Genomic DNA, 19,483 nt, shown 5'->3' on the forward strand with positions numbered 1-19,483 from the left:
GAACAGCTCCTTCAAACGACTGAAAGCTCTGCCCGCCTCTGCTGACCAACGCAAGCGCACCGGTCCTCCCTTCAGCAGTGAGGTGTTGGGAGCAGCCACCTGACCAAAACCCCGGATAAACCTCCGGTAGTAATTGGCAAACCCTAAAAACCGCTGCACTTCTTTCACCGTGGTCGGAGTCGGCCAAATACGTATGGCTGTAACGCGGTCATCCTCCATCACCACCCCGGAGGTGGAAATACGATAACCCAGGAAGGAAACGGCCTGTTTGAAAAACTCACATTTCTCCACCTTGCAATACAGGTCATGCTCCAGCAGTCGCCCAAGTACCTTACGCACCAGAGACACATGCGCCGCACGTGTGGCAGAATAGATCAAGATGTCACCGATGTACACTACCACTCCCTGCCCGAGCAGGTCTCGGAGAATCTCATCAACGAAGGATTGGAAGACGGCTGGAGCATTCTTCAACCCATATGGCATGACGCGGTACTCATAATGACCAGATGTAGTACTAAATGCGGTTTTCCACTCGTCTCCTCCCCGGATACGTACCAGATTATACGCACTCCTCATGTCCAGTTTTGTGAAGAAGCGCGCCCCGTGAAATGATGAGAGGTAGTGGGTAACTAAACCCCACTGTGATGGAATTTAGACCTCTATAATCAATGCACGGACGCAGACCTCCATCCTTCTTCTTCACAAAAAAGAAGCTCGAGGAGGCGGGTGATGCGGAGGGCCGAATGTACCCCTGTCCCAGCGATTCAGCAACATATGTTTCCATCGCTACTGTCTCCTCCTGGGACAATGGATACACGTGACTCCTAGGAAGTGCAGCGTTCTCCAGAAGGTTTATCGCGCAGTCCTCTCGACAATGGGGTGGTAATTGGGTCGCCCTCTTTTTACTGAAGGCGATAGCCAAATCGGCATATTCAGAGGGAATGTGCACGGTGGAAACCTGGTCTGGACTCTCCACCGTAGTCGCACCAACGGCAACTCCTATACACCTGCCTGAACACTCCTCTGACCAACCCTTAAGAACCCCCTGTCGCCAGGAAATCACCGGGTTGTGTTGAGCTAGCCAGGGAATGCCCAACACCACTGGAAATGCAGGTGAATCTATAAGGAACAGACTAATCTGCTCCTTATGACCCCCCTGCTTTACCATGTCCAGCAGCACCGTAGCCTCCTTAACTACTCCTGACCCTAATGGTCGGCTATCTAAGGAGTGCACGGGGAAAGGTAGGTCTAACGACACCAGGGGAATCCCTAGCCTTAACGCGAGCCCACGATCCATGAAATTCCCAGATGCGCCTGAATCGACTAGCGCCTTATGCTGTAGAGAGGGAAGAAACCCAGGGAAAGAAGTTAACAGATACATATGACCGACAGGAAGTTTTGGGTGAGTCTGGTGCTTACTCACATGGGGTGATCGAGTAGTGCCCCGCCTGCCCTCCCGACTCCCAGACGAGTTCCTCCAGCACCGGTCGGCCGTGTGCCCTCGCCGACCACAACTGGTGCAGGAAGACACTCCTCCTCCGGTCCCCCTCGAAGCCGCCCCTCCTAACTCCATAGGGATAGGGGCAGGAGGGCTGGGAAGTGGAAACAACAGGACCTGATCCGAACGCCCGCAGACAGCCAGCAGGTTGTCGAGACGGATAGCCATGTCAATGAGTTCATCCAGTGTGAGGGTGGTGTCCCGACATGCTAGCTCCCTGCGGACGTCCTCCCTGAGACTGCATCGGAAATGATCTATCAGGGCCCTGTCGTTCCACCCTGCTCTTGCGGCCAAGGTCCTGAAATCCAGGGCAAAGTCCTGAGCGCTCCTCGTCTCCTGACGCAGGTGGAACAGCCGTTCACTCAGCCGTGAACTCGGGGTAATGATCCCTCGCCGAGTCCGGACCATTCCACACTGCGTTGGCCCACTCGAGAGCTCACTCAGTCAAACAGGAGACGAGGACGCTTGCTCCGGAGGGAGCAGGACGCACGGTAGCCAGGTACAGTTCCAGTTGTAGAAGGAAACCCTGGCACCCCGCCGCCTGGCACCCCGCTGCATCCTTCACACGGGTTTCTTAATGATGCATCCTTCATACGGGTTTCTTAATGATGCATCCTTCACACTGGTTTCCTAATGATGAATAATTCCCGTGTTCTAATGTTACACTTTTAGGAAAAAAAAGTGCTATCTAGAACCTTAAAGGGTTCTTCGGCTGTCCTCAGAGGAGAACCGTTTAAAGAACCCTTTTTGGTTCCAGGTAGAACACTATTGGGTTCCATGTAGAACACTTTCCCCAGAGGATCCAAAAAGGGTTCTACCTGGAACCAAAATGGATTCTACTATGGGGACAGCCAAAGAACCTGTTTGGAACCCTTTTTTCTAAGTCCATTTCTTAGTTCTCACTGATCTGCCAGGTGAAAGGTCAAATTAATTTGGTGGACACAGAACTCCACTACCGGTATATTGCTTTCCCCCATCCAGTACTTTTCGTAGAAGTGTCATGAAGTTTTAGTATGTAGGAACTTTGATCCTACTATCAAAGTGGATTGATCTACGCTGATCTTTTTTAACATTGATTTACAACAGAGTGCCAGACAGTGCAGTGTGGTGTGAATTTGACCCGTAAGCAGTGAGGAGATGAGAGCATATCTCTCTTGTCTTGTGTGGTGTCCATCTCTTTGTATTGTCTTGTTTTGTTTTGATCCTATCCCTTTCTCTGTGTATTGATTGGAATGTGGTCAGTGGTGCTTGTAGTTGGTGCCTTTGATAAAGTGTACAGTCATCTTATCTGGCAGAGTGCACACTTAGAATTGCCAAAGACCCAGGCTGTGTCCCATTTAAGATGCAGGCACAGACAGAATCCAGCAGCACACTGGCCATTGTAATAGTTGATAGGACTATTAATGGGTCTTAGTTTAAATAAGACTCTTTTGACGCGCCCATGCGTCTATCTTATTAACATCATAAAAAAATCCTCATAAAAAAATGGCAGTTTAAGTTAGAGATATCTTTTTGCATGGGCTGCGTCTCCACCCACCACATCTGCCTACATCGGCCTTCTGCACCTGCGGTGTAAAGTGGCAGAGCTACAGCGGTGTTTGTCAGACCAGGAGACATCCCGGAAATCAGTCTTCTCATGAAAGCGTTTGGCCTACTAACTAATATAACCATGCTATGAAAAGATGAGACTCTCACAAACATGCTACGACCCCCACAAGTGTCATTGGACTCGTCTAAAGGTAACCTGGTATGGGTTTAAAAAATGAATGGAGGTAAGACGGTAGTTTTGTCCCAACAAAAAAAAAGGGGTTAAATACGTGTGCCAAAAATAGGACAGCGACAGACACTTCCAAGCCTTATTCCTTATAGTACATTTTTGAGGGGGATACCTGATCTAGACTTTTAGAGATTTTAACATGAGCTACAGGCTAGACCCCGGGTCTCAGAAGCTAATCTCTAGAGAGCATACTTTAGTGCTGTAATTAATTTATCTGAATTAAGTAAATTATCGTTGGCACCAGCAGTGTCCTAACGCCTATCACATGGATTGGCAATGGGGATTGGTTTTCCTTACACCTTGTAGTTTTGAACTATACTCTCAGAGAGCGTCTCAAATGACACCCTATTCCCTATATAGTGCACTACTTTTGACCAAGGCTCTATAGGGAATAGGGTGCTATTTGGGATACATAAATGTGCCCTTGTCCGTAGGATTCTTCATCTAAATGCATGTTGTAGGTACTGTAATACAGTTGATTAGTGTGCAGATTCACCTTGGGGTAGGGACTTATGTTTGGCGCAGGCTGCAACACCTCATTCCCCAGACCTGATGGCTAACACAGACTAATGACAGTGTTTAAGAGTTTAGGATGAGGAGGCTGAGGTGAGGTTGTGGTGCTCCTCTCTCTCTCCTTCCCTCCTCTCTCTTTCTTTCTGTCGTTCTCTTTCCTTCCGTACCGCCTCTCTCTGTCTCTTCTTTCTCTGTCTTTCTTTACCTCTCTCTCTTTCTCTCCCTCTCTATCTTGCTCTCTTTTTCTCCTTCTCTCTTAAACAGCCTCGTGGCTGGTGACTTTGAAGTGTCTTTAAATATGGAGCTAATTCAAGGAAAGCTGCTAGCGAGGAGATAAAGAGAAAAAGAAAGAGAGGAGCACAGAGCAGGAGAAAGAGAGGGCAAGGAAGAGTGAGGAGAGAGCGCATGTGTGTGTGCGTGCATGTACAGTGGGTGCTGTGTGTGTGTGCGTGTGTGTGTGTGCGTGTGTGTGTGTGAACGCAGAGTACAATTCTCATCTGTTTCTCAAGTGCCGTGATGCCATCACTCTGTAAATTGTTTGGATTGGTTGAGCTGGCACAGAACAGGGCTGTCACACAGTGGGCCGTGGTTCTGTGTTTGTGATGAGAGCCAAGAGCCTTAGGGCCCTCCATGCCAGCTGTGGGTTGGATGGATGAATGATGAGGAATGGCTAATGCATGGGCATGTACATGTACATATGATTTCTCTCTCTCTCTCTCTCTCTCTCTCTCTCTCTCTCTCTCTCTCTCTCTCTCTCTCTCTCTCTCTCTCTCTCTCTCTCTCTCTCTCTCTCTCTCTCTCTCTCTCTCTCTCTCTCTCTCTCTCTCTCTCTCTCTCTCTCTCTCTCTCTCTCTCTCTCTCTCTCTCTCTCTCTCTCTCTGTTCTTTTTCTGTCCCTTTGTTTCTCATTTATAATTTCCTTCCTGACACACTCCTCCCCCTCACCTCTGTGTCACCAACTTCTCACCACCTTCTGACCCTCCTCCTCACACACACACACACATTTTCCTCTTGCTTTTTCAACCCTCCTCCTTACCCCCTTTCCCTTGTTCCTTCTTTCTCCCCCCTTCTCCCCCTCCAGATGGTTTTCTATAAGGGTATGGCTGGCTCCCAGGTGACCCTGTCCAGCCTGGTGAACCAGAGCAGAGCCATGCTGGAGGAACAGGCCCGCCACCTGCTGACAGAGACAGAGAGGCAGACCATGGGCTACTACGTGGAGGAGTACCGAGACGGACACATAGGGGTGGAGCAGCTGGTCTTGGCCCTGTTTGAACTGCTCAACACACATGCCAAGGTGAGGAGTGAAAGTGTGTGTATGGGGAGATGTGGGAGGAGGATGTGTGTGTGTGTGTGCGTGCGTGCGTGCGTGCGTGTGTGTGTGTGTATTAGTTGGTGTGAGGTGCATTATGTATTGGGTTATTGTGTTCTCTCACTTCGTAGTGCTTATGGTGATTATTTGCCTTTTCTCTGTACATCCATCACTTGGATGACAAGTTTTGTGAGACTTTCGATGATTTATGTTAAGGCTTTTGTGGATGTTCAGACTTTTTTTTACCCATTATATTATAAAGCTGCTTGTCTTTCTGTCTATGCCATAGCCCTCCACCTCATATAAAGCAATGATTTATCAAATGTATTGAATTCACAATTCACAAAGTGCTTTACAGTGTTCTTCAGTTGCATTCTGCATTCCCCATAGTCTCCTAATGCATGTTTTAGACTGATGCCTGTTATAGCTCCATATAACTCTTGAACCCTGTCTCCCTCCCCTTCCCCACCCTTCCTCTCAGTTCGCCCTGCTATCAGAGGTGCGTGGCCTGGTAACTCCCCAGGATCTGGAGCGTTTCGATGGGATGGTGCTGCGCCACGAGATCCAGGCTTTGGAGGCTCGGCAGGGGAGTGCCTGTGCGGCCGCTCTCCACTCTGACTCCATCTCTATGGTCTCCTACCCAGATACCCTGGCCTCCTCGTCAACGAGCTACATGACCTCCACCACCCTCAGTTCTGCACGGGTAGGGCGACTGGGTTGGAGTGGATCCACTCTCTGTCTGTCTGTCTCTCTCGCTCTCTCTCTCTCTATGTCTGTCTGTCTGTCTTGTCTGCCTACTTGTCTGTATGACTTTCTTTGAAAGTCTGAGTCATTAATCTTTCCCAGTTGTCACTGATGCCTCGAAGCAGACCTCTTGGAAGTTGTCCCTGTTTGATGAGTTGTAGAGGATAGAGCCGTTAAGGACGACGTTCCTCAGAATGACCAGCCCTGCATGGGGCAAGGACAGGGGATTGGGAGGACAGAGGGGCTACGTCCCAAATTCCACTCTATTCTCTATATAGCGCACTACTTTTGACAAGAGCCTTAAGGATCCTGGTCAAAAGTAGTGCACTAAATAGGGAATAGAGTGCCATTTGGGACGTAGACAGGGATAAGAGCATTGTGTCCCTGCTGAGTTGGAAAGGGTGTAAATCCTCCACTACAGATGAAAGAGACTTATTTATCTAGGAACTTCTTCCGTTTAACCCCGACTCCCCCTCCCTTTTCAACCCCACAGGAAAGACTGCTGTGGTTGATAGATATGATGGAGGTAGAAGTTGTTGCCAATACTCTTCTTTTGCATCCGTTTGCAGTGATGTTCTGCTTTCATGTTTGAAGTCAATACTGTTTGGAGTGCTTTAGTCCGCATTCACTTATCAGGTTGCATAAAGCCAATGCAAGTAATTTCCTTTGCTGGTTTGTGTCTTGTACTTATATCCAAGTGTGACTGTCTTTTTGAAAATGTCTATGTATTTGTGTGTGTGTGTGTGTGTGTGTGTGTGTGTGTGTGTGTGTGTGTGTGTGTGTGTGTGTGTGTGTGTGTGTGTGTGTGTGTGTGTGTGTGTGTGCATTCGGTGTACATGAGCCTGCATGTGGGTGTGTGCTTGCATGCATGTGTGTGTGTTTCCCTATTCACAGTGCATACACACACATTGTCATGCAGTGTGCTTGTGCTAGTGGCCTGGTGACTCTCCTATTCCCGACCTTAATTTGTTAGTCACATTGTCTATAATTAGATACATGAAGCTTCTAGGCTATATGTTGCCCTGGAAGACTAAATAAACCCTTGTTCACCAGAATAGTGTCATAAATGGCTAGAATGAAATAAATGCTTCACTATAGTTGACATCTGTAAAGTTGTCTCTGTTTCTGCTTCCTTCATGGAGTAAAGACCTTTAGGGACCAAAAAAAAAGGGAAAGAATGTTTGACCGGTTGTAAGGAAATAGAAAGCTGTGAAAATGATCCAATATGTTTCTGATATGATTTCAGTTCAGCTTGGATGCATATTTTATATGGTTGAAATACTCTCAGCTTTTATGATGCTGATAAAGATAGAACCTCTACAGACTGGTCCCTAACTGCACATTCGTATTTGCTCAAGATGCTGAAAGAAATTAATCCTATTTCTCCACTCCTGTTTCAGAATCAAAATGTACTTTTGCATCCACCAGACGGAGGCTCAGTTCAAGAACAAGCAAACCTATTAACCCCTGGCATGTCATGCAAAATTCAAAGCTGGGCTGTACAACATGAAAAAATGCAGGGAGCTTGGGTCTAGAAAAGACTGGATGGATTAAACTAGCAAAAGAGTGGGTGGAATGTACAATAACATCCTCTGCCTCCTCTGCCTCCAACATAAAAAACAACAAAAAAACGAAAAAAGGTTTTTGAAGATGCCCGAACCAAAGCACATTTAGTGGCAGTAAGCATTGTAGACAAGGCTAAAGAGGACACCCAGGTTATAGTTAACTCAGAATGGAAAAAAATAAGCACTACAGCCAGAGTCTTCAGAACAGTTAGAGGGAGGCTAAACGTCACAGCCACAGGCCCGCTTATGGCTTTGAGCAAGACATTGACTGTCAGGAGTTAAATGGACTTGACATGGGGAGAGTCATTGTGGGAGGTTTTGAAAACTAAGTTAGGCACTTATTTTTCCTTTACAAACTTGTTCTGTACTGTGAAGTTAATCTGAATATGTACTTCATATTATCACATAGGCAGGAGGACTATATATTCTCATATGTTTTCTGCTTTAGCCTACATTGATTTATTTTAGTTGAGGTTCCGATATTGTGATATTTGTTCTACTGCTTTATTGATGTATTGAATATTATATGAAATTCAGGTCTTGTAAGAAAGAACTCAGCTGAGTATGTGTTCATATGCATGTGGTGGGTATTCTGCAGTGACGTCTAAAAATGTATGGGTACTCACCATCCATCCTGCCCTTCCCGAATTCCCTGAGAATGCAGAACAATGGACTAGCTTCTTCGGCAAGGAGCCGATCTGCTTGGGAGTCCTATCGGAGAGTTTAGGCTGCGAAGATGCTTACGGAGAGGCAGACGTGGCAAGGTCTTAGTGAGAATAAGAGCATACTACTCGCTAATGTTCAATCATTAATGAAAAACTTGATATACTCAGAGCGATGATCCCCTTCAAGAGGGACATCAGGTCCTGCAACATACTCTATTTTTCTGAGACTTGGCTTTCCTCCGACATGCAGACGGATTATATACAACCAGTGGGTTTTACAGTTTTTCAAGCAAATAGGAAGCGGGAGCTCTCTGGCAAGTGCAAGGGTTGGGGGCTCTGATTTATGACCAACAACACATGGTGCGACGGCGGAAACATACAGGAACTTACAGGTTTCTGCTCCGCGAACTTGGAAAACTTGGTCATAAAATGTCATCCTTTTCACCGGAGTGCTTTGAGAGTAGCTCCTCCACATCTCACAGTGGTGCTCCTTTAGTAGGCTAAAGTTAGATCAAAGATGAGTCAAAGTCTTGGAAGATCACATAATGATTAAATAGTATTCTACATAACATAACCAAATGTTATGCCAAATGATTCTATTCATGTAGGCTACGCTGTCCTGCGAATGTTACGCAGAATCATCCTGTTGTGCCACAATTGGGTATTTTAAATGTGGTTACCCTAATCACAAATAACATAGCCAGCACTGCCTTCACCCTCTTTTAATAACACTTCACTAAATCTTTCCCAAACATTACTTCTCTGTCCTTCCCTTCTCTTTATTTTAAACTCTCCATTCTGCAGCTTTTCTCTTATTGAATTAAACTAAGAGATTGTCCTTATTGTTTCTGCCCATTCTCTAAAGCCTTTGGCATGTAGACTATTTGGTGCACATACAGTTCCGCACTAATAATGCCAGATAGCTTAAAAATAATGAACGGTAAACCTCAACGTAGCCTAGAAATTGGACAAGAATGATAAGCCACCCAGCTGCCCTTCATCCACACAATATATCATGACACTAAACCCGCCCGCCCCGCAGATACAGGGCCTTGCAAAAGTATTCATCCCCCTTGGCGTTTATCCTATTTTGTTGCATTACAACCTGTAATTTAATGGATTTTTATTTTGATTTCATGTAATGGACATACACAAAATTGTCCAAATTGGTGAAGTGAAATGAAAAGAAATTACAGAAAAGTTGTGCGTGAATATGTATTCACCCCCTTTGCTATGAAGCCCCTAAATAATATCTGGTGCGACCAATTATCTTCATAAGTCACATAATTAGTTAACTAAAGTCCACCTTTGTGCAATCTGTCGCATGATCTCAGTATATAGACACCTGTTCTGAAAGGCCCCAGAGTCTGCAACACCAATAAACAAGGGGCACCACCAAGGAAGCGACACCATGAAGACCAAGGAGCTCTCCAAACAGCTCAGGGACAAAGTTCTGGAGAAGGACAGACCAGGGTTGGGTTATAAAAAAATATCTGAAACTTTGAACATCCCACGGAGCACCATTAAATCCATTATTAAAACATTGAAAGAATATGTCACCACGACAAACCTGCAAAGAGAGGGCCACCCACCAAAACTCACAGACCAGGCAAGGAGGGCATTAACCTGTTGAGTGTAGGGGGCAGTATTTTGATGTTTGGATGAAAAACGTACCCAAATGAAACTGCCTATTTCTCAGGTCCAGAATCTAGAATATGCATACAATTAGGATAGAAAACACTCTAAAGTTTCCAAAACTGTCAAAATATTGTATAACAGAACTGATATTACAGGTGAAAGCCTGAGGAAAATCCACCCGGAAGTGCTGTTTTTCCTGAAAACTCTCTGTTCCATTGCCTGCCTTCGCTCCATTTAAAGGGATATCAACCAGATTCCTTTTCCTATGGCTTCCATATGTTGTGAACAGTCTTTAGACATAGTTTCAGGCTTTTGTTTTGAAAAATGAGCGAGAAAGATCACGTCATTGTATGGCTGGGTGTCAGCAGCGTTTTGCATGCGCAACAGTTTGGAGCAGACATTTTCTCTCGCTCACCTATTGAAGAAGGTACAGTCCGGTTGAAATATTATCGATAATACACTGCTCAAAAAAATAAAGGGAACACTAAAATAACACATCCTAGATCTGAATGAATGAAATATTCTTATTAAATACTTTTTTCTTTACATAGTTGAATGTGTTGACAACAAAATCACACAAAAATTATCAATGGAAATCAAATTTATCAACCCATGGAGGTCTGGAATTGGAGTCACACTCAAAATTAAAGTGGAAAACCACACTACAGGCTGATCCAACTTTGATGTAATGTCCTTAAAACAAGTCAAAATGAGGCTCAGTAGTTTGTGTAGCCTCCACGTGCCTGTATGACCTCCCTACAACGCCTGGGCATGCTCCTGATGAGGTGGCGTATGGTCTCCTGAGGGATCTCCTCCCAGACCTGGACTAAAGCATCTGCCAACTCCTGGACAATCTGTGGTGCAACGTGGCGTTGGTGGATGGAGCGAGACATGATGTCCCAGATGTGCTCAATTGGATTCAGGTCTGGGGAACCGACTGGCGGGCCAGTCCATAGCATCAATGCCTTCCTCTTGCAGGAACTGCTGACACACTCCAGCCACATGAGGTCTAGCATTGTCTTGCATTAGGAGGAACCCAGGGCCAACCGCACCAGCATATGGTCTCACAAGGGGTCTGAGGATCTCATCTAGGTACCTAATGGCAGTCAGGCTACCTCTGGCGAGCACATGGAGGGCTGTGCGGCCCCCCAAAGACATGCCACCCCTTACCATGACTGACCCACCGCCAAACCGGTCATGCTGGAGGATGTTGCAGGCAGCAGAACGTTCTCCACGGCGTCTCCAGACTCTGTCACGTCTGTCACATGTGCTCAGTGTGAACCTGCTTTCCTCTGTGAAGAGCACAGGGCGCCAGTGGCGAATTTGCCAATCTTGGTGTTCTCTGGCAAATATCAAACGTCCTGCACGATGTCGGGCTGTAAGCACAACCCCCATCTGTGGACGTCGGGCCCTCATACCACCTTCATGGAGTCTGTTTCTGACCGTTTGAGCAGACACATGCACATTTGTGGCCTGCTGGAGGTCATTTTGCAGGGCTCTGGCAGTGCTCCTCCTGCTCCTCCTTGCACAAAGGCAGAGGTAGCGGTCTTGCTGCTGGCTTGTTGCCCTCCTACGGCCTCCTCCACGTCTCCTGATGTACTGGCCTGTCTCCTGGTAGCGCCTCCATGCTCTGGACACTACGCTGACAGACACAGCAAACCTTCCTTCCATAGCTGGCATTGATGTGCCATCCTGGATGAGCTGCACTACCTGAGCCACTTGTGTGGGTTGTAGACTCCGTCTCATGCTACCACTGGAGTGAAAGCACCGCCAGCATTCAAAAGTGACAAAAACATCAGCCAGGAAGCATAGGAACTGAGAAGTGGTCTGTGGTCACCTGCAGAACCACTCCTTTATTGGTTGTGTCTTGCTAATTGCCTATAATTTTCACCTGTTGTCTATTCCATTTGCACAACAGCATGTGAAATTTATTGTCAATCAGTGTTGCTTCCTAAGTGGACAGTTTGATTTCACAGAAGTGTGATTGATTGACTTGGAGTTACATTGTGTTGTTTAAGTGTTCCCTTTATTTTTTTGAGCAGTGTATATTGTAAAAACAACCTGAGGTTCGATTATAAAAACGTTTGACATGTTTCTACGAACTTTACAGATACTATTTGGAATTTTCGTCTGCCCGGGCCATGACCGCTCGAGCTTGTGGATTTCTGAACATAACGCACCAATCAAATGGAGGTATTTTGGATATAAAAATCATCTTTATGGAACAAAAGGAACATTTATTGTGTAATTGTGAGTCTCGTGAGTGCAAACATCTGAAGATCATCAAAGGTAAGCAATTCATTTTATTGCTTTTCTGACTTTCGTGACCAATCAACTTGGCTGCTAGCTGTTTGTAATGTTTTGTCTGCTGAGAGAGATGTCCTTACATAAACGCTTGGTATGCTTTCACCGAAAAGCTTTTTTGAAATCTGACACGCCAGGTGGATTAACAACAAGCTAAGCTGTGTTTTGCTATGTTGCACTTGTGATTTCATGAAAATTAAATATTTTTAGTAATTTAATTTGAATTTGGCGCTCTGCAATTCAGCGGATGTTGACGAAAATGATCCCGCTAACGGGATGGGTGCATCAAGAAGTTCAGAGAGGCAACAAAGAGACCACAGATAACCCTGAAGGAGCTGCAAAGCTCCACATTGGAGAGGGGAGTATATGTCCATAGGACCAGTTTAAGCCGTACATTCCAAAGAGCTGGGCTTTACGGAAGAGTGGCCAGAAAAAAGCCATTGCTTAAAGAAAAAACATTTGTTGGGTGTTTGCCAAAAGGCATGTGGGAGACTCCCCAAACATATGGAAGAAAGTACTCTGGTCAGATGAGACTAAAATTGAGCTTTTTGGCCATCAAGGAAAACGCTATGTCTGGCAAAAACCCAACACCTCTCATCACCCCAAGAATACAATCCCCACAGTGAAGCATGGTGGTGGCAGCATCATGCTGTGGGGATGTTTGTCCATCGGCAGGTACTGGGAAACTGGTCAGAATTAAAGGAATGATGGATGGAGCTAAATACAGGGAAATTCTTGAGGGAAACCTGTTTCAATCTTCCAGAGATTTGAGACTGGGACGGTTCACCTTCCAGCAGGACAATGACCCTAAGCATACTGCTAAAGCAACACTTGAGTGGTTTAAGGGGAAACATATAAATGTATTGGAAAGCCCAGACCTCAATCCAATTGAGAATCTGTGGTATGACTTAAAGAATGCTGTACACCAGCGGAACCCATCCTACTTGAAGGAGCTGGAGCAGTTTTAGAGCAGTCTAGATGTGCCAGTCTAGATGTGCCATGCTGATAGAGACATACCCCAAGAGACTTGCAGCTGTAATTGCTGCAACGGGTGGCTCTACAAAGTATTGACTTTGGTTGGGTGAATAGTTATAGCTCAAGTTTTCTGTTGTTTTTGTCTTATTTCTAGTTTATTTCACAAGAAAAAATATTTTGCATGTTGTGTAAATCAAATGATACACAACCTCAGAAAAGTATATTTTAATTCCAGGTTGTAAGGCAACAAAATAGGAAAAATGCCAAGGGGGGTGAATACTTTTGCAAGCCACTGTATAAGTGAGGGTACTGCGGGTTATGAATCAACCTGTGCATCACTAGTGTCTTCTGTCCTAAAATGTGTGCTGGTGCTTGGTAGTGGCTGTTGTTTCAACAGGAGTAATTTCAGACAGCCAGACTTACGTTGACGTAACACACACACACTCAGAGGCGCACGTAAACACATGCACACACACACACAATACTCTCTGACTCAGAAAAACAAGCTGACAGTTGAGAAAAGCTGCAGCAGGCTTACCATACATAGTACACGGTGGACCATGCCAGACCTTCACACACTCACAAGTCACATCTCTATCTCAGCATGGCCTCTGGATGGTATGACCAGGTGTGTGTGTGTGTGTGTGTGTGTGTGTGTGTGTGTGTGTGTGTGTGTGTGTGTGTGTGTGTGTGTGTGTGTGTGCGTGTGTGTGTATGTGTGTGTGTTCTGGTGGTGGGGGGGGGGGGGGGGTCTGGGCTGTGCCCCTGCTTATAGTTGTTGTTGTTTTGGAGTCACAGTTGAATGCCGCTGTTTTGGAGAGATTAGAGAGGTGGGATGGTTTTAGTTGGGGATCAGAAAATGTGAATTTATCAACTAGACACAGTATGGTGTACAGTCACATACCCAAACACATGCAAACACAGACACACGTACAGCTGATTACATGTGTGCACACACAAATACTCTCTCTCTCTCTACCTCTCTCTGTCACACATGCACACACACACACACACACTCACTCACTCTCTACCTCTCTCTCTCTCTCTGTCACACCTCTCTCTGTCACACATGTACACACACACACACACACACACACACACACACACACACACACACACACACACACACACACACACACACACACACACACACACACACACACACAAATAAACAGCTTCCTCTCAGTACACACACATAGTAAGTAATAACTATTGCAGCTGGGGGGGCGCAACTTTGGTTTCAGAAGTGGGGTGGATATAATCTGGTGGTGGGTCTGGGGGTCCCTCAGAATTTTTTGGGCCATTTAAAGCTAATTTCCTGCATTTCTACTAGGGCTGTCGACGACATTAAAAAACCATCTTGGTCGACCAAGAGTAGTCTTTTCTTTCGAACAATCAATCAGTCGAAATTTGAAAACTTGTATTTTTCTATATATAGACACACCCTATGTGTTCTGATAAAATCATCTTTAGTATATGTACTGAACTTGTCTGATGCTTTAAGTATGCTGTTTAATTAAATATTTAAGACACACAAATGACTCAAGAGGGAGCCAGAGAGCAAGATAGCCTGACCAGAAGAAAAAAACCTGTTCCTGATGCTGCTGCTGCTGGCCTTTGCAGATTCTGCCTTTACGCTCCTGAAGTTGCCGGTAATGTTTTTATTTGGAGTGCCAATTTATCTTACAATTTTTTTTTACCCCCTTTTTCTCCCCAATTTCGTGGTATCCAATTGTTAGTCGTTACCATCTTGTTTCATTGCTACAACTCCTGTACGGGCTCGGAGAGATGAGGGTTGAGAGCCATGTGTCCTCTGAAACACAACCCAACCAAGCCACACTGCTTCTTAACACATCACGCATCCAACCCGGAAGCCAGCTGCACCAATGTGTCAGAGGAAACACCGTACGCCGAGCGACCTGGTCAGCGCGCACTGCACCCGGCCCACCACATGAGTCGCTATTGCATGTTGAGACAAGGATATCCCAACCGGCCAAACCCTCCCTATCCCGGACGACGCTAGGCTAATTGTGCGTCGCCCCATGGACCTCCCGGTCGCGGCCGGCTGCGACAGAGCCTGGGCTCGAACCCAGGCTCTGCATCCTCAGAACCCAGTCTGCATCCTCAGAGTTTTGCGCACCAGTGAGCTCAGGATAGACACCGCTGTAGGCTATTTGTGCAAGGGATAAGAAGTAATCAGATATTTTATGACGTTTCCATTGGATCAGAGCATTACACTTTTCCCTTTCATGCCAAGTGGTTATCGAAAAGGAGAGAGCTGGAAATATTGTTATAATACTTTGAGGAACTTTTGTCATTCTCAATTGATTCTAAAACCATACTTTGTTTACTTGTTGTTTGTGGTGAAGAAAAAATACTTTGAGAAGCTCCACAGCTCATTAGTGGTGGTGAGAAACGGCAATCAGAAATACTATCAGACATCCCAAAATGGGCACATTTATAGGCCTATATTTGCGTGCAGGCCAGGTAGACTAGTTCTACTACTAAATGCGTAATCAGGTGTGCGTCCTTACTCAACATTGACAGGAGCATTTCAAACGACGACCAATACATTGACAAACATATAAATGGAATGAAATAAACAAAAACGCAGAATGCATGGCTACCACAGCATTCAGCAGCGATACGACATCCCATCTGGCGCTTAGTGGGACTATAATTTGTTTTTCAACCGGTCATTGACCCAACACACCTACAGGCTGTATAAGGGCTATTTGACCAAGAAGGAGAGTGATTGAGTGCAGCATCAGATGACCTGGCCTCCACAATCCCCTGACCTCAAACCAATTGAGATGGTTTGGGATGAGCAGCCAACAAGTGCTCAGCATATGTGGGAACTCCTTCAAGACTGTTGGAAAAGCATTCCAGGTGGAGCTGGTTGAGAGAATGCCAAGAGTGTGCAAAGCTGTCATCAAGGCAAAGGGTTGCTACATTGAAGAATCTCAAATATTAAATATATTTTGATTTGTTTAACACTTTTTTGGTTACTACATGATTCCATACGTGTTATTTTATAGTATTGATGTCTTCACAAAATAGTAAAAACAAAAAAAAACTTGAATGAGTAGGTGTGTCCAAACTGGTACTGTATGTAATGGGGAATTAATAGACACAGCAAACAATGCACACAATAAAGTTATGAAACAATGAATACCCACAAAATGGCAGGAGATAACGCATTCTGGAGAGAGACGTGTCTTGTGCATCTGAGCCACAATCCCTATATTCTTAGGCCTTCTTATTGGATTAGTTCATTGAGACAGGCATAAATCAGACAGGTGTCTCGAATGCCATGAAATATATATTTGTGGCTGCTAGACTGTCTGAACCTGACCCCTTTTGTCATACAGTATTCCATATAAGGCACCCAGACCTTTTGTAAGTTACACAGTATCCCTTTAATCTCGTAATAAATCAAATCTAGTGATAGATAACTTTATAATTCTGTCATCCATTGAGACACTGAGGGAGGATAATGGCAATGCATTTCTTAGCCGCTAAGTTACACAGTTTCTTCTGAAAACGTTCTTCAGTATCAACATTTCCAAGCAAACAAAAACAAGGAGAAGGGAGAATCTATAGACATGCTGAGATAAAATAACACACTGACAGAATTCAGCCAGCCTTCACAAAATCATAACATGCAAATACAGTTGAAGTCGGAAGATGACATACACTTAGGTTGGAGTCATTAAAATTTGCTTTTCAACCACTTTTCAACCACTTTCTTCTTAACAAACTATAGTTTTGGCAAATCGGTCAGGACATCTACTTTCTGCATGACACAAGTAAGTTTTCCAACAATTGTTTACAGACAGATTATTTCACTTATAATTCACTGTATCACTTTTCCAGTGGGTCAGAAGTTTACATACACTAAGTTGACTGTGCCTTTAAACAGCTTGGAAAATTCCAGAAAATGATGTCATGGCTTTGGAAGCTTCTGATAGGCTAATTGACAGAATTTGAGTCAATTGGCAGTGTACCTGTGGATGTATTTCAAGACCTACCTTCAAACTCAGTGCCTCTTTGCTTGAAATCATGGGAGATCAAAAGATATCAGCCAAGAACTTTGAAAAAAATTGTAGACCTCCACAAGTCTGGTTTATCCTTGGGAGCAATTTCCAAACGCCTGAAAGTACCACGTTCATCTGTACAAACAATAGTACGCAAGTATAAACACCATAGGACCATGCAGCTGTCATTCTGCTCAGGAAGGAGACGCTTTCTGTCTCCTAGAGATGAACGTACTTTGGTGCAAAAACTGCAAATCAATCCCAGAATAACAGCAAAAGACCTTGTGAAGATGCTGGAGGACACAGGTACAAAAGTATCTGTATCCACAGTAAAATGAGTCCTATATCAACATAACCTGAAAGGCCGCTCAGCAAGGAAGAAGCCACTGCTCCAAAGCCACCATAAAAAAGCCAGACTGCGGTTTGCAACTGCACATGGGGACAAAGATCGTACATTTTGTAGAAATTTCCTCTGGTCTGATGAAACAAAGATAGAGCTGTTTTGCCATAATGATGAATTGTTATGTTTGGAGGAAAAGGGGGAGGCTTGCAAGCCGAAGAACACCATCCCAACCATGAAGCACGGGAGTGGCAGCATCATGTTGTGAGGGTGCTTTTCTGTAGGAGGGACTGGTGCACTTCACAAATGGATGGCATCATGAGGGAGGAAAACGAGGTGGATATATTGAAGCAACATCTCAAGACATCAGTCAGGAAGTTAAAGCTTGGTCGCAAATGGGTCTTCCAAATGGACAATGACCCCAAGCATACTTCCAAAGTTGTGTCAATATGGCTCAAGGACAACAAAGTCAAGGTATTGGAGTGGCCATCACAAAGCCCTGACCTCAATACCATAGAAAATGTGTGGGCAGAACTGAAAAAGCGTGTGCGAGCAAGGAGGCCTACAAACCTGACTCAGTTACACCAGCTCTGTCCGGAGGAATGGGGCAAAATTCACCCAACTTATTGTGGGAAGCTTGTGGAAGGCTACCCGAAACTTTTGACCCAAGTCAAACAATTTAAAGGCAATGCTACCAAATAGTAATTGAGTCTATGTAAACTTGTGACCCACTGGGAATGTGATGAAAGAAACAAAAACTGAAATAAATCATTCTCCCTACTATTAATCTGACATTTCGCACTGAAGACATGATGAGTATAGTATTATACCAACTTCTTATACCATGTCAGTGTGAAAAGTAGAGAATTAGCTAGGGAAACTGGCAGATCAATAACCTTACATTGCTAAACTGACTCTAATAAAAACTCACATTGTGCTGGCAAAAAACTTCAGAATATTGGACTTTAATCATTTGGCCACTGGTGTCATTGTTTGATTCAGGTCTAGTGTGATTAAGGCAAAATAATAGCTAAAGTTATTGAGTTAGTTAGTTAACGCTAAACAACTTTTGGCAATCTCTAATAGTAATGGTACATCAACTGATGAAAACTAGCCAAGTTCATTTACTTCTGTTGAAACTGGACAAAAAGTCTATAAAACATTTCATACACTCAACAGCTGTTAGATACAGCTACCTGACAAATAGCTAGAGACTAGAGCTGAACTGGCTGTGGTTGCTACTAGCTAGCTAGTTCATTCTCTTCAGACAGAACTTCATTCGAGGGGGATGAATTATTACTGTAGCTAACGTTACATGTCAGTTACACTACTAGCTCAACACTGGGAATCAATATTTAAAACAGCAGTTACCTTGCCAGCTACATCAGTCAAATAAAGAGTATCCAGTTTCTGCTCTGCTTGTTTTTACTTCTCTGAGAAAAAGCGTAACACACACAGAGACAGCGGTGCTGTGCCTTTCAGAAGCTTTGCCTTCACACAGCCTGTCTGCACGCTCTGTGGTGTCCACGCGGTCCTAAATCCAGCTGGCTGAAATTGCCATGCGGACAGCGCATGGTCCTAAAGCACACCAATGCCGCTTTTGGTATCACAGTGCAATGATAAAACCAGGGGAGACAAAAATGCAATTTGTCATTTGGTCATGTCCCCGCCATCCATAGTGAAAGTTGTGCCCCTGTATTGCAGTAAATGAATTGCCCGTAAGTACTCCCGTGCCTTCAGTGAGCGTTTAATTAGACTGAAATTATGGGGCTTTTGTTTTGGTACAGGCAGAGTTTAATGAAGGGTCTGAACTCACTAAACAATGAACAGTGAACAACAGTTCATCCTGCACCATGCAGATATATTGGGTTTCTGTGCACCTTGTGTGAGTGCTGAGTACCCACTGTAGTATTGCATTCCAAACTTTGAGATTGAAAGGTGTAATATAGAGATTTAGAGGTGTGTGTTCAAGTTTCCGATTTTAAGTTTTGATGTCAAATGCACAAGTACAGTGAAATGCCTTTCTTGCAAACTCAAAACCCAACAATGCATTAATCAATGACAATGTATTACTAGAAAAAACACACAAGAAATAAGAATAAGAAATATGAAATACACA

The 19,483-nt window shown here is 44.7% G+C and overlaps 1 protein-coding gene across 1 annotated transcript in view; it reads left to right on the forward strand.

The window, feature by feature from the left end:
- whrna (whirlin a) overlaps positions 1–19,483 on the forward strand; it is a 153,974-nt gene that overhangs the window by 119,762 nt on the left and 14,729 nt on the right. The window contains exons 6-7 of the mRNA XM_021602252.2: positions 4,869–5,081; positions 5,578–5,799. Coding sequence (XP_021457927.2) covers positions 4,869–5,081; positions 5,578–5,799 — 435 coding nt within the window. The remainder of the gene's footprint in view (positions 1–4,868; positions 5,082–5,577; positions 5,800–19,483) is intronic.

The sequence above is a fragment of the Oncorhynchus mykiss genome, chromosome 5 (genome assembly GCF_013265735.2).
Source record: "Oncorhynchus mykiss isolate Arlee chromosome 5, USDA_OmykA_1.1, whole genome shotgun sequence".
Classification (NCBI taxonomy): domain Eukaryota; kingdom Metazoa; phylum Chordata; class Actinopteri; order Salmoniformes; family Salmonidae; genus Oncorhynchus; species Oncorhynchus mykiss.